General features: G+C 64.2%; 1 protein-coding gene across 5 annotated transcripts; it reads right to left on the bottom strand.

The window, feature by feature from the left end:
• Nucleotides 1-1,265: 1,265 nt before the first annotated feature.
• Nucleotides 1,266-12,619, bottom strand: TROAP (trophinin associated protein). Of its 5 annotated transcripts, none has more exons than XM_073318814.2 (17): nucleotides 12,547-12,619; nucleotides 11,029-11,318; nucleotides 9,575-9,818; nucleotides 8,719-8,888; nucleotides 7,952-8,045; nucleotides 7,583-7,701; nucleotides 6,856-7,064; nucleotides 6,441-6,487; nucleotides 5,691-5,848; nucleotides 5,215-5,308; nucleotides 4,917-5,041; nucleotides 4,257-4,355; nucleotides 3,879-3,953; nucleotides 3,375-3,482; nucleotides 2,870-3,203; nucleotides 2,393-2,604; nucleotides 1,266-1,721 (listed from the first exon to the last, which is right to left on the bottom strand). In XM_073318814.2, the coding sequence occupies exons 2-17, from the start codon at nucleotides 11,263-11,265 to the stop codon at nucleotides 1,599-1,601; spliced, it is 2,448 nt and encodes an 815-aa protein (XP_073174915.2). In that variant the 5' UTR covers nucleotides 11,266-11,318; nucleotides 12,547-12,619; the 3' UTR covers nucleotides 1,266-1,598. The 5 variants fall into 5 exon arrangements, with proteins under 5 accessions (XP_073174915.2, XP_073174916.2, XP_073174917.2 ...); XM_073318815.2 differs by having other exon boundaries at nucleotides 6,441-6,484; XM_073318816.2 differs by having other exon boundaries at nucleotides 9,575-9,794.
• Nucleotides 12,620-13,695: the final 1,076 nt, after the last annotated feature.

The following is a 13,695-nucleotide window of genomic DNA, read 5'->3' as shown; positions in this document are numbered from 1 at the left end:
GACCCAGCAGGGGGATCAGATGCCCTCCCACTCCCCTCACCCCTGCTCTTAGCTCGGGGAGGCTGCTGAACAGCAGCTGTGCTCCACCCTAGAAGCAGCTCCTGCAGCCCCGTTGCTCCAGGGGCCGGGCTGTTATGGAAGGGGCGCAGCTGCGAAGCCACTGGAAGTGTAACCACCTGTGACGAAGCAGGACTGTTCTTAATGTTTCCTCTGAATAGTGTGGGGGTGCCTCAGTTTCCCCTAGGCAGTTCTTAAGTCTCTAGGTGGTGGGGTAAGGGTGTATGATCGTTGCAGAGTCCTAGAGGGCAGGGGTGTGCAGGGGTCTGGACACAGAGAATGGCCGACACCCTGTTTCCTGGCAACTGATGGCCTGGGCCCTTCCCCCCTGCAAGGTGAGAGCTAAAGGGTTGGAGAACAAAGGAATCCGGTGACCTCCTGTCCAGGGACAGGGACAAAGCCCAGAGGAGGGGCTGGAGGGGGAGGCAGGTTGGGTCTGGCTGGGACATAGAGTGAAGTGTAGACGGGGTTGTCTGGCTCACTGCCCCCTAAAATGGACCCCGCTGAGGGGTCCTGTTCTCTGCACCTACAAGCTCTGTGTTAGACCATGTTCCTGTCATCTAATAAACCTTCTGTGTTACTGGCTGGTTGAGAGTCATGTCTGACTGCGGAGTTGGGGGGCAGGACCCTCTGGCTTCCCCAGGACCCCGCCTGGGCGGACTCGCTGGGGGAAGCACACGGAGGGGCAGAGGAGGCTGAATGCTCCGAGGTCAGACCCAGGAAGGTGGAAGCTGTGTGTCCTGAAGACAGGCTGCTCACAGAAAGGAGACTCCCCCAGAGTCCTGCCTGGGTTTGTTGGGAAGCAGGGCCAGAGCCTCGCTCGGGGACTCCGTGACAGCTGGTGGCAGCAGTGGGATGTACTGACCCCGCGGATGGCGCTTCCTGCAGTAAGTGACAGGGGAGCAGTAAAACGAAGGGGGATTGACAAGGACCAGGAGTGCTGAAGGCTCAGAGAGGAGCGGTTTCGGGGGGTGGTTAACCCCTGGGAGTGCGTGACCAGCGAGAAGGATGGTGCAGTAATGGGGGCCCCCTGCGGACTGCAGCGAGCAGTCTCGGGGGAGAGGAGCCTGCGGCTTGGCCCTGGGAGAGAGAAGGGTGCCTCAGTTTCCCCTAGGCAGTTCTTAAGTATCTAGGTGGTGGGATAAGGGTGCATGATTGTTACAGAGCTTGTAGGGCCTATAGCAAAACAGGAGACCTACAACAGCAGCCAAGTGTAAACAATACTTTATTAGGGTGCCATAGTAACAGACAGCTCGTCATTCAAAACGAGTTTGCTGCTTCCCAGCCCCCCGGGCTTTGGGCTCGTAATAAATAGAGGGGCCGAGGCGGGGCTAGGCCCAGGGAGGTCCTAGAGACTTTGCAGGGGTCACTGACGTGCCTGCAGATCACACGGGAAGGCGCAGAGGCCGCGATCCAGGCTAGCGGCAGCTGGCGGGTCTGGGAGCTCCGGTACGCAGGTGATGTGACAGGCCTGGCCTGAGCAGCAGCTGGGCAGACGCCAGTAGGGGGCGCCAGAGGCTGCCTTGCTCGCCCCCCAGCGCTCAAGGTGGCGTCTCCAGCAAGGGGTTCGGGGCGGGGGGGCTGGCTACAGAAGCCACCCTCAGGTCAGGAGTCCTGGACTGGCCAGGGTGACGTGGGACCCGCCCGGTGCCACCGATGTGCCCCTGGAACGAAGAACAGGAGGTGCCCGCCCGGCCCATCCATTGGCATGGGACACAGGTGGGGGGCATGCCAGACCCCACCTGTGCTGGGGGGGGGGGGAGCCCCTGCCATGACTGCCAGTGGGGAGCAGATCTGTGGCAGGACCTGGGCGGGCACCAGCTCAAGCGGGTCTGGTTCCCCTCCGTCATCTCAAGGGCTGGAGCGGCAGGGCTGCCTGTAGGGAACTCCTGGCTTCCCCTGGGGGGCCACCAGGTGCCGGCTGCACGATGGGGATAAAGTGCTGGAGGGGAGAGACTGAGGCTGGGATCTCATCTCATGACATACGCTGCCCCCCCCCACCCCTCCCAGTGCCCACAGCTGGGACCCAGGAGTTCTGGGCCCTATGCCAAGCATGGGGAGGAGAGGGCACTGGAAAGCAGGAGTCCTGGCTCCCAGCATCCGCCTCACTAAACCACTAGCTCCTTCTTCCAGGGCCAGGCAGAGAACCCAGGAGTCCTGGTCCCCCCACCCCCCCCCACCAAACCCACTAGAGTCTGGGAGAGAACCCAGGAGTCCTGATTCAGTTCTTCTTTCCCCAGGGACCAGTTGGTTTGGCACCAGGGCTCAGCCCCCACCCCTCAAATGCCGGAGACCCCAGGGAACAGACACTGAGGGGGAAGAGCCAGCGACTCACTGTGGTTTCCCGGGCCTCCAGCAGCGTGGCCACAGGGTCCGTGCAGCAGCGGGGGGCCGGGGCCTGGCTGCCAGGGGGCCGGCCCATGTAGAAGGCACACTCGTCGTCCAGGCAGGCCTCTTGGAAGCGCTGGGGGGCGCGGAGCAGGTCCCTGAACCGCTGCTTCACCAGGGCCACGCGGGAGGGGGATGTTGCAGGGGCAGCCCTGGCCCCTGCAGGCGAGAGGGAACGTGAGCCACCCGGGGGCCTGGAGCCCGCAGTCCGTCCGGTTCCCCCCGGGTCTGGCCAGCCACAGGGGCTGCAGAAATGGAGACCTGAACACCCCGGGGCTGGATTGGAGGCAGCGCCCCCTATTGGCCATTTCCCATCAGCTCAGTAGCCAGGTAGCCAGCAGATGGGGACGGGGACAGGGGGGTCCAAAGAAGCCCTGTAGCCCCTGGGGGCACTCGGTGACGGGGTGAAGGAGCCATGTCCTACCTGCAGCACCCCCGCTGGCGGTGGGGGACCTCAGGGAGTGGATGAGAGGGTGGGAGCAGACGGGCCGCTGGGAGGAGAAGGTGAGCGTGGTGCCCGCCGCAGGGAAGGCCGCAGAGCTGGCCGGGGGCATTGCCCTGCTGGCAGGGTCCTGGCACGAAGAGGTGGAGGGGAGTTGCTTCAGCCTGCTGCCAGCTTCTGGCAGGGGAGGGGGCGTGCGGGGGGGCCTGGGCGACGGGGCACAGGCAGCCAGCAGGCTCTGGAGGTCATCCAGGCTGGAGGAGCCGCCCGCCCCCTCCACCTCCTTCCGCAGGAGCCGGGCCAGGAACTCGATGCACTGCCGGGAGGAGAGAGAGTCAGAACAGGACCCCCCCAGCCCAGCCCCCCCAGTATCCAAGGGAGCCCACCCTATCCTCACCACCACGCTGGCCTCTCAGGCCATGCTGCCCCCAGGAGACTGGGGGCTCCCCCCCATGCCTGCAGGACCGAGCCAGGCCCCCCCTCCTACCTGCGTCTTGCTGCCCCCCTCGCCAGGCCAGGCGAGCGCTTTCCTCACTGATGCTTCTGTGGCCACCTGGCTCTCCCCGTCCCCGAAGAGCCGCACCACGATCTTCTCCTGGGGGGAGGCACCATCAGGGGCGTGGGACCAGACCCAGCACGGAACCCCCTCCCCGCTTGCAGGGCCCCCGCCCGAGCTCAGCCCAGGCCCTTCCCGGGGGGTGGGGGCACGGAATGATCTTCCCCACAGAAGCTGCAGGACGGTCCAATTCCAACCCCCACTCAGCACCCCACCCCATGCTCTTTGCCATGGGGGGGCCCAAATTCAGCTAGGATAGAGGATCCTGGAGGGGGGAAGTCACACAGCCCCCAAGACATCGGTCAGACCCCACTGCAGCCCCTTCCCCTCCCAGGGCTGCTGTCCCAGAGTGGGATGGGCTCAGCTGGCATTTGGCCAAAGGAAGGAATCCCCCGGCTGGGTCTCCTCACGCCCCCGCAGCCCCAGGGCACTCACCAAGGGCAGGACTGTCTCATCGGGGTCAGGGCTTCTGGGCTCCGGGGAGAGGCCGCCGGCCCACCTGGCTGGGGTCTAGAAATGGGAACACGGGGTCAGCGAAGGCCTACAGGCAATGGGATGTAGCCACCGCCACCACCCCTGCAGACAGAAGCCCGGCTTGTTCTGGGGCTTGGACAGCGAGCTCTGGGGAGGCAAGGGCTGGCAGAGCCCTGAGCCTGCCTGTCAGCAAGGGGGCACCCCACCCCTCAGACCCTGAGCAGGGCCACTGCTCCCCAACAGCCCAGGAGCCAGGTCCCTCCCACATCCAGGCACAGCACCCTGGAACCAAGTTGATCTGTCCCTGTTCCTGCCCCCCAAAGCCCCATTCCCACCCACCTGCAGCACTCCCTGTGCCGGGCGCTTGTCCAGGGCCCCCTCGGTGCGGGGCGTGCGGGGGAAGACGGCCAGGCGGCGGGTGGAGAAGCAGGTACGGCGCTGCGAAGGGAGAAGGTTTCATGTGGACAGCGCCCAGCGCATGGGGCTGGGTCTCACTGGGGCTGCCCCCGCCCCGCACCCCAGGGAACAGACCCTGCACGGACTGGCCAGGCTCTCTTTGGGCTCCCCTGGTTGGAGAGCCAGGCGCTGCAGTGAGTCCATCCTAGGACTCGTAGTGAGTCCATCCTAGGACTTGTGGACACAGACCCCAGGCAGGGCTGAACAGGGCCCAGCCTGGCAGGCCCCTGCCTCACAGACAGGGGAGGGACCAGTGAGTGCAGCACAGCCAAGGAGAGAACCCAGGAGTCCTGGCTCCCAGCCTCACCCAACCCACTAGATTCCCCTTCCCGAGCTGGGGACAGAACCCAGAAGTCCTGGCTCCCAGCCCCCCGGCTCTAACTCCTAGGCAGACCCCAGGGAATGCCTGGGTCCCATCTATGGGTCATGTTTGGTGAGGGTGGGGACCAGCTGAGCAGAGGGCAGGTCCGGGTGACAGGAGCTGCTCAGACCAACCCCTCCCTGAGGAGATTCCCACCCTCTGCCCCGCCCAAGGGTACAAACCAGGGACTGGGGCTGCGTGACGGGCACCCTCCTGGCGGAGCCAAAGGGCGAAGAGCGGCTGATCTCCCGGGTCCTGGGCGTGCCAGCCAGCTGGGCTGCTTGGAGGCCATCCAGGGCCTCAGCACCTGGAGAGAAGGGGAGGCTGAAGGCAGTGAACCCTGGCACCAATTCCCCCCCACCCCCAGGACTTGTGGCTCGTGCATAAAAAGGAACCCCCAGAGCCCAAGCACAAACAGACCCTCCCCCATCTGCTCCCACCCCCCACGCTGGATCCCAGGAGCAGGGGAGGGGTCTGTACCTTTAAGTCCCAGCGTGGAGTAGCAGGAGGCGTGGCCGAAGTCGCCCTTTGGGGGGACGCTGATCTGAGGTCTCAGCAGCGAGGTTCTGCTGCCCTGAGGGGGAGAGAAAAGGCCACCTCAGCCCCCTCTGCTCTGCAGATGGCAAGGGCAGGGTGCTGAGCCCCTGTGGGCCAGAGGCCAGGGCCAGGCACACCCCAAACCCCTGTGTTGGGCTGCTGCTACCCTGCCCACCTCTCAGCAGCCGGGGCTGCACCTAACCCCATCACCGCAGGCACTGGCTGGGCCAAGCTACGGCTGGAGGGGCCAGCCCAGCTGCTGGAATCCTGGGACCAGATACCCTCCTCCTGCCCCACTGGTGCCAGCTCCCCGGGTGTGGATCTCACAAAGCGCCGGGCAGAGGCAGTGCCCCCAGCACCAGCTGCCCCAACAAGGACCAAGCCACAAGGCCAGGCTTCGAGACCCCTGAACAGCTCACCGTGGGGCTCCCCTGAGTGGAGGGCGGGACGCCCCGCAGCCCCTTCACTGGCACCCTCCGAGCCAGACTGAGCTTCCCCGTGGGCCCCAGGGCAGCGTGGCTCAGTCCCACGTTGGAGAGGACGCTGGCCAGGGCATCCAGGTCTGGCACGAACTCCTCTGCAGGGACGGGGGAGAGGAGACTGTCAGCAACTGGCTCGGTAGGAGTCTGGTTTGGTTTACATTTCTGATGGCTAACGTCAATGTTTTTAAGCGTTTTTCCCTATTTCCAGCGATTTAAATGGTCTGACCCTGCAGCTCTGAAAATAGCGGAGCGGAGACAGTACATGTTGAGATTCAAAACGGTTATAATGCTTAAAACACAAACTATGGACATCACACGCCCAGCCCTGCCAAGGAAGGGCTGGATGGCGGCTCTGGCTGGCCATGCTTCCAATGGGTGGTGTGTTCGTGGATTCCAGTGAAACACACGTCCTGACACTGACTGATATCAATCTAACCCCTCCAAGCCTGGTCATCAGCCATGGGGGGCGGGGACCGGGGAGGCACGACAAGGGCATCACGGTAGCCTGTGGAAGTGCCCGACATTGCATCACTCATAAGACAAGATGGAATTTGGGCTGGGCTGGGCAGGGGAGTCAGGACTCCTTGGTTCTATCCCAGCTCTGGGAGGGGAGTGGGGTCTGGTGAGTTAAAGCAGGAGTCAGGACTCCTGGGATCTATTCCAGGCTTACGGGACATGGGATCTTACCTGTCTCTGATGCTCCCATGGGATCCGTCCTTGAGGGTGAACTGCTGCTGAAGCAGAGAAAACAGGGGCTGCTCATTCCCCACCCCTGCCGACTCGGGCAGGTGCAGGGCACTGTTTGCCACCCGATTCCCAGGCTCCCCTGCCTCCCCTCCCCTGCCCCTCCGGCTCAGGATCCCAGCAGGGGGCAGAGGTGTGTGTAGAGAGTTGGCCGGGTGTCAGCACAGGGCCCCCCGTATAATCCATCATAACCTGGCTCCAGATGACACAACATGGCCAGTGCTGGCTGCAGATACTCCTTGGGAATGCCAGGTACACGCTGTGCACCTCCAGCCGATCACAGAGCCACGAGAGCTGCGATGGGCGGTTAATGGTATGTTCCTCCCCCGTACCCGTTAATGGCGCGCTCCCCTGTCACCTGTGGGCTGCACTCTGCCCCCCAGTGCCAGCCTTGCCCCCTTTGCCATCGCTCAAGGACCCCGGCCTGCCATTGCTGGACTGGTCCCTGGTTCCACCGGCTTCCTGGCTCTTGGCTGGTTCACTCTGCATCGCCGTTGCAATGGGACGCGGGCGCCCGCGACATGCCTCCTTCGCCCCTGCGCCCAGTCTCTGCAGAGCGGGGTGCCCCTGGCGCCGAGAGAAACCTGGTTCAAGGGGGGCTGGGCAGGCACATGGTACCCACAGCGCCCTGCCCCCAACTGAAGGAACTGGAGCATCCGAGCCACCCTGGAGATGGGCACCCCATCACCCACGGAACGCATCCAGCCCCATGGTGACTCACCCTGAGGGGCCGCGGGAGTGGCAGGCACCAGTCGCGGCAGCTGGCCCAGGCCAGGTGTGGACTAGGGCGGGTTCTGGAGCAGAGGAACCCAGTGCCGTGGGCTGCGCAGGGAACGAGGCTAATACGAGGAGTCCCCTGCACCCTCCCCCACCCCCCCGAGGCCCCTCCCAGCTGCCAGCCCCAGGGTGCCTCCTTAAGCACTGGAGGCAGACAGCCCCCTCCAGCACCGGCCCCTCTGCAGTAAAGCATTGCCAGCTGGAGCTGGGACTTAGTGCAGCCCCTCCAAACCCTGTGGGTGTCCCACTGCCCTCCGATGGCATCTCTAGCCAGGCAGAGAGGAAGGTTGGAGCCAGCCAGCACTCACCGCGGGCTGGGCACGGGACCCCAAGTCCCGCAGTGTCGCTGACAGGGCCTGGATCTGCTGAGATTTAAGGAGCAGGCCACGGTGCTGAGCAGGATCCTGTGTGGCTCGACGAGCTGCATCTGGGGGCCGGAGCAGAGAGGGCAGAAGTCAGGCGGCGAGCCGAGAGCAGGCCCGGGGAGCAATCAACACTATATTAATGATGCCAAAGGGCCCAGGATCAGCAGATGCTGCCAGGCTCCCTTCCCTTCTCCCCCATGCAGGCAGCTTCCTGCAGCAAGAGGTCACCTTCTGGGGAAGCTGCTCCTGCATTGCACCATCCACCCTACCCAGGGCCACCCGGGCCCCAGCTGCAGGAGCCAGGGGCTGTACCTTTAGCTGCCAGCCGGGAGAAGCAGGAGGTGCGGGCTGGATCCGGGCACAAGGCAGGGGTCCCCGAGGCCACGTACAGGGAACCACGCACAGTCTGGGGGAAAGAGAGAAGCAGCCAGGAAGGCCAGTTAGGAAAGTGGGTCCCTGACCCACCCCTTACTAAAGCCCTAGTGAGAGGGGGCTGCAAGCTCGCTGTGTTCAGGAGAAAAGCAGAGAAGTCAGAACTTCCTCGAGACATCAAAGCAATTTACAGACAAAGGAGCTCAGACCTCAGCCCACCGTAGAAAGGAGGCCGTCATCTCCCTCTTACACATGGGGAAACTGAGGCAACATAGCCAGTTAGGAATAGAACCCAGGACTCCCACCTCCATGACCCCACTCTCCACCCAGAATCGGGGGTAGTACCCAGGAGTCCTAGTGTCCAGGCCCTTCCTCGCCCTAGCCCACTGGACCCTGCTCTCCTGGGTTCTGCCCCAGCTCTGGGAGGAGTCCTGGCACCAAGCCCCCCACTCCCCTGTCCCCGCTTACAAGGAGGACAATTTGTTAATAGTTTTCATCATAACACTGTTCCTTTAAAAGAAGGGTCCCCTCCCTCCATGGCCCATCAGCACGAGTTGATGAGCTACCGCAGGACCTGTGCTGACCCTACTGTGTGCCGGCCCCAGGGCTCAGAGCGAGCCAGGTGGACCCACAACAGGGCGGGCCAGCCAGCCACAGTGTAAGCAGGGAGCTGGTTCCACCGCTGGGCCCGGGATGACAGGACTTACCCGTGCAGACCCGCTGGCGTGGACCGAGTTGCCCCTGCTCCCCCTCAGAGGGACCCGCCGGGCCAGGCTGGGTTTCCTGGCCACACCCAGCGTGCTGTTTGCCAGCCCCACATTGGAGAGGATGCTGGCCAAAGCCGCTGGGTCAGCCACGAACTCCACTGGGCCAACTTCTGCAAGAGATACCACGGTGGTCATGGGGCCGAAACGGGACCACTAAGCCACAGGTAGCTTGGCCCCCCACATCCTGTGATCTTAGCCCGTCTTTCATCCTGAAGGACCCCAAAATGCTTTACAAGATCATCTCGCTCTGAAACGCGGCCACCGCTGCAGGGCTAGACAGCAAAGAATCCCAGAGGCAGCTGACATTGCCAGGGCAATGAATGCACTTACCGGAGCTGGGCTAGGACACGTGGCCCAATGCCCAATGAAATGCCAGGGTTCTGGGCCTGGGCATTTGGGAAATGTGCCGTGGCACCTGGCAGAGGTAGCCAGTCCCTGGGCCTCACCACTCATCAGAAAGATGGTGCTCCTATTGCACCGCGCCCCAGGGGACTGTGCTCAGCAGCCCCCTACCCTGTTCCTGCAACCAAGCACCCCAGGCCCACACTGGGGGACCAGGGCCAGCACTGAGTCAGTGGGAAGAGCCCCCAAGTACAAGTTGCCAGGACAGTTTCCTGCAGCAACCAGTTGTCCCGCCAGGTCTCCCATCCACACGGTGTCCAGGCTCAGTCTTGCTTAGCTTGTGAGATGTGAGAGCATCACAGCAGGAGACAGACGTCAGGAAAGGAGCCTGGGGCCCCCTGCTGGCAGAGGCTGGGACTGCACCAGCACGGCTTTTCAGCACAAGAGCGGGTACCTTTGCCATTGGGGAGGCTGGTGCCTGGCGGGGTCTTCTGGGCTGCTGCCCCCAGGTGTATCTCCTCCAGGGGGCCTCCGGGCTGGCTTCTGCTCGGCAGCTCCGGGGATCCCGCCGGCAGCTCCGCGGCTGCAGCCATATCAATATGGAACTTGTCCCCTTTGCAGGCCAGGTTAAAGGGACAGGTCTGCGGACAGGGCTTCTTACCGGCAGCCTTCCCCTGGCAGGGCAGAAAAGCAGTCACCTGGGAGATGAAGGCATGCAGAGTGCGAACGCTGCACGCCCCACGAGCACAGCTGCACAGACAGCAAGACCCAGCTGAGGCAAGTGCCATCCACACCTGAGCCCCCGGGGACACCCCAACACGGCTTTGTGCACACAAGCAGCACCTCCCATGTCTACGCTGCTACCGAGCGTCGGACCCTGCTGACTCCCTGCTGCCAGAGCCTTTCCCCAGGGCCGGAGCTTTTCGCTGCCAGGCGTACCTACACCGCAGTGACAAGCATGGACGCGGCTTGGGGCACCGTGCGTCGTGCCTGTCCTCTACCTACTGCCATAAGCGTAAGGAGCAAGAGATGCATCCCCATTAGAGGGGGAAACTGAGGCACTAGGCGGGGAAGCATCTTGCCTGACATCACACATCAGTCACAGAGGTGGGAATGGAACCCAGGAGGCCTGACTCCCAGCCGATGTCCTAACCACTACACCACACTCCCTGTCCCAAAGACAGCTACGGAACCTAGGGGCTTGTCTCCCCTGCTCTTACCCACCACTTTCTCCACACATCCCCTTTTCTCGTTTTAATAAAGATTTTGGTCCCATACTAGTGTCAAACCACGGGCACGCCCCCACAACCTATGATCACCTTGTTGCTCCAAGGCTATAATCACCCGAAGCTGCAGCACAAGAAATGTGGGCTATTTTGTGCCTTGGAACACAGCATCCCAGTGGAAGGGGGGCTCAGAGCACCCTGCCAGCTGACCCCGGCTCTTCTTAGTGATGCTCCCAGTGGATCACAGCCGTGGCCATATGACCCGGAGAGGGGGCATCGGCTAGAACATTGTACCAGCCAGGATCAGATGCACCAGAGTCAGATTATCTGCTAACAATGTGCTGGGCAGTTAAGGCACTTCACGCCGCGCTCCCGGGGGCTTGAGGCACCAGAGTTTGCCCTGCCCCTGTTAAAGGGGGCTGTGGATCAGCGGGAGCACATAGGCACCAGCACCCTGTTTCGGAAGCCAGCACATTCCAAGCGAGCCGAGCGTACCAGCTCCCACACCCAAGAGGGGTAAATAGGGGTCTAGACTCCACAGTGGCGCAGGCCCTTGCTGTGTGTCTCGGCCGTGCCCCAGCTCTCTCCTCCTCTCTCCTCCTCTTTCCATGCAGCTCTCTCCCAAGCACAGGGACCAGCCAACAAATGGTGCTTCGAGGCTGGCCCCTCACCCTCCATTCACCTTCTGGAACTGGCTCTCCCAGGCCTGGTGCAGCTGCTGGAAGTCCGGGGGCAGGCGGCTTTTGGACAGGACAGGGATCTTGCTGCGGCTCCGCGTGTCTGACCCGTCCCAGGCAGACGGCTCGTTCTCCTTTCCCAGCTGCGGTTCACTCCTGTCCAGGGAGCAGCTCCCTTTCCATTTGCCCTGAGGTGGGTGGGCAAAGGAAGCCCATTCCGGACTCTTCCCGACCTGGGCCATTTTTGACAGCTGCACCAAGCAAAGTCACCGCAGCACCTTTCCTGGCATTTGCACTTGGAGGAAGAGAAAAAAAGAACAGGAGGACTTGTGGCACCTTAGAGACTAACAAATTTATTTGAGCATAAGCTTTCGTGAGCTACAGCTCACTTCATCAGAAGAGAAGCTCCCAGGAGCTGAAGAGAGTGTAACATGCAGAGTGTGTAACCACCTCCCCACCACGCCAGAGGAGACCCACTGCTGGGCTCCTCAAGTCCAGCCCCCTGGCTAGACCTGAGCTGGCAGCACTAGCCCAGGGGGAATTCCCTCCCGAGCCGGCTGGGGACTGGCTACAGGCCCAGAGCAATGCCCCGTGTGGCTGGATCCTGGCCACTGCAGAGTCTGCCCCAGTTCACTCGCCTATTTGATGCTGCGGCGCACGGAGCCCATCACCTCTGGCCCAGCCAGGGAGCTGCACGGCTAGTGAAGGGTCAACACTAGCCACAGGCTCTCTGCCCTGTGCATAACGCCACCAGCCCCGGCCCCAGGGGAGGCTCACCCACACCCCAAGGGCCGAGGCCAACAAGTCCCGGCAGTTTGCACCCACTTGCAACCTCTGCCCGACCGTCTCCTCCGTGCGGCCCACCACATTGTCCCCTGCCCCAGCTCTGCACAATCCACTACTGCCCCCCACCCATACCCCCCCTCTGCTGGTCCCCAGGGGGCCCCCTACTGGGCAACAGCCCAGAGACTCCCCCACCCCACTGCTCTCAGGGAACCCCACCTCCCCCCACAGGGAAACCCCTCCAGGGACCCATCCAACCACTACAGCCCCCAGAAACCCCTCTCCCAACTCCCCTCCTAGGCCCCCACCTCAGGGATCCCCCACTGGATGCTCTCCACCCCAAGGCATTCCCCAAGTACACCCCATCCCCACACTCTCCGGGGGGGATCCCCCCCTCTACTGCCCCCAACCTGGCAGCCTCCCTCATCCTCAGGCCAGGGCCCCCCCCACTCCCCAAGCCTGACACCCCCAGAGACCCCCCACAACTGGGAACCCCACCCCGTGCCCACCTACTCCCCACCCCAGGGCCCCCCCATGGAGACCTCATCCCCAAACACCCCCCATGCCAGGAACCCCCCGGGGGTCCCCCCTCTCCTGCCCCCACCTCGGGAGCCTAAGGCCGGGGACCCCCCAACCCAGGACCCCCCTCCGGGCTCCCCCGAGGCAGGGAGCCCCCCCCCCATAAGCCCAGGGCCCCGCCCCCCAGGACGGCCCCGCCCCCCAGGACTCCCCCACCCCACCTGCTCCCGGTTGATTCGGTTGCGTCCGCCCCGCTCAGCCCAGCGGCTCGGGGCCAGGCTGCAGCTCCCCGCCGGTTTGTAAAATACCAAGGGCGCTGATTGGCCACCTGCCTCCGCCTGGGGGGCGGGGTCGATCGTAGAGCGAGCCAATCGGAAGCAAGGGAGGCGGGGCCAGGGCGACGCAAGGCGTAGGGAGGAGCTGCGGTGACTGATTGGTCGGCGCTGTCCGCCCCTCCCACCGGCCGCCTGCCGTTCCGGCCTATCAGGCGCGCGGGGGGGGCGGGACAAGGTCGCCCAGCGGAAGTCGACGATCTCGCGAGATCTGAGCTGAAGGGAGCTGGGGCGTATAGACCATAGAGAAGGGCGTGGGTAGAGCGGCGGGCGGATGTGCCGGGTCGGGTGGGAGGAGCGCTGAGACCCCCCCCCCCATGTCTTGGGGCCCGGCTCCTGGTCACGCCAAGGGCCCACAGGGGTCAGGGCCCGGCTCCTGGTCACTGCGCGGCTCCTGGTCACGCCAAGGGCCCACAGGGGTCAGGGCCCGGCTCCAGGTCACGCCAAGGGCCCACAGGGGTCAGGGCCCGGCTCCTGGTCACGCCAAGGGCCCACAGGGGTCAGGGCCCGGCTCCTGGTCACTGCCCGGCTCCAGGTCACGCCAAGGGCCCACAGGGGTCAGGGCCCGGCTCCTGGTCACTGCACGGCTCCTGGTCACGCCAAGGGCCCACAGGGGTCAGGGCCCGGCTCCTGGTCACGCCAAGGGCCCACAGGGGTCAGGGCGCGGCTCCAGGTCACGCCAAGGGCCCACAGGGGTCAGGGCCCGGCTCCTGGTCACTGCGCGGCTCCTGGTCACGCCAAGGGCCCACAGGGGTCAGGGCCCGGCTCCAGGTCACGCCAAGGGCCCACAGGGGTCAGGGCCCGGCTCCTGGTCACGCCAAGGGCCCACAGGGGTCAGGGCCCGGCTCCTGGTCACGCCAAGGGCCCACAGGGGTCAGGGCCCGGCTCCTGGTCACTGCCCGGCTCCAGGTCACGCCAAGGGCCCACAGGGGTCAGGGCCCGGCTCCTGGTCACTGCACGGCTCCTGGTCACGCCAAGGGCCCACAGGGGTCAGGGCCCGGCTCCTGGTCACGCCAAGGGCCCACAGGGGTCAGGGCG

This window comes from Lepidochelys kempii, chromosome 20, assembly GCF_965140285.1.
Source record: "Lepidochelys kempii isolate rLepKem1 chromosome 20, rLepKem1.hap1, whole genome shotgun sequence".
NCBI lineage: Eukaryota > Metazoa > Chordata > Testudines > Cheloniidae > Lepidochelys > Lepidochelys kempii.
Note: the sequence above shows the minus strand (reverse complement) of the source record. Positions and strands in the feature narration are given on the sequence as shown.

Excerpts from the sequence above, each read along its gene's own strand:
- TROAP (XM_073318814.2), bottom strand. The coding sequence starts at position 11,265 with ATGGCCCAGGTCGGGAAGAGTCCGGAATGGGCTTCCTTTGCCCACCCA. Across the intron at positions 6,488-6,855 it reads GGGCAGAGTGCAGCCCACAG|CAGCAGTTCACCCTCAAGGA; the intron begins GTGACAGGGGAG and ends TCTCTGCTTCAG. Across the intron at positions 3,954-4,256 it reads CGGCACAGGGAGTGCTGCAG|ACCCCAGCCAGGTGGGCCGG; the intron begins GTGGGTGGGAAT and ends TCCCATTTCTAG.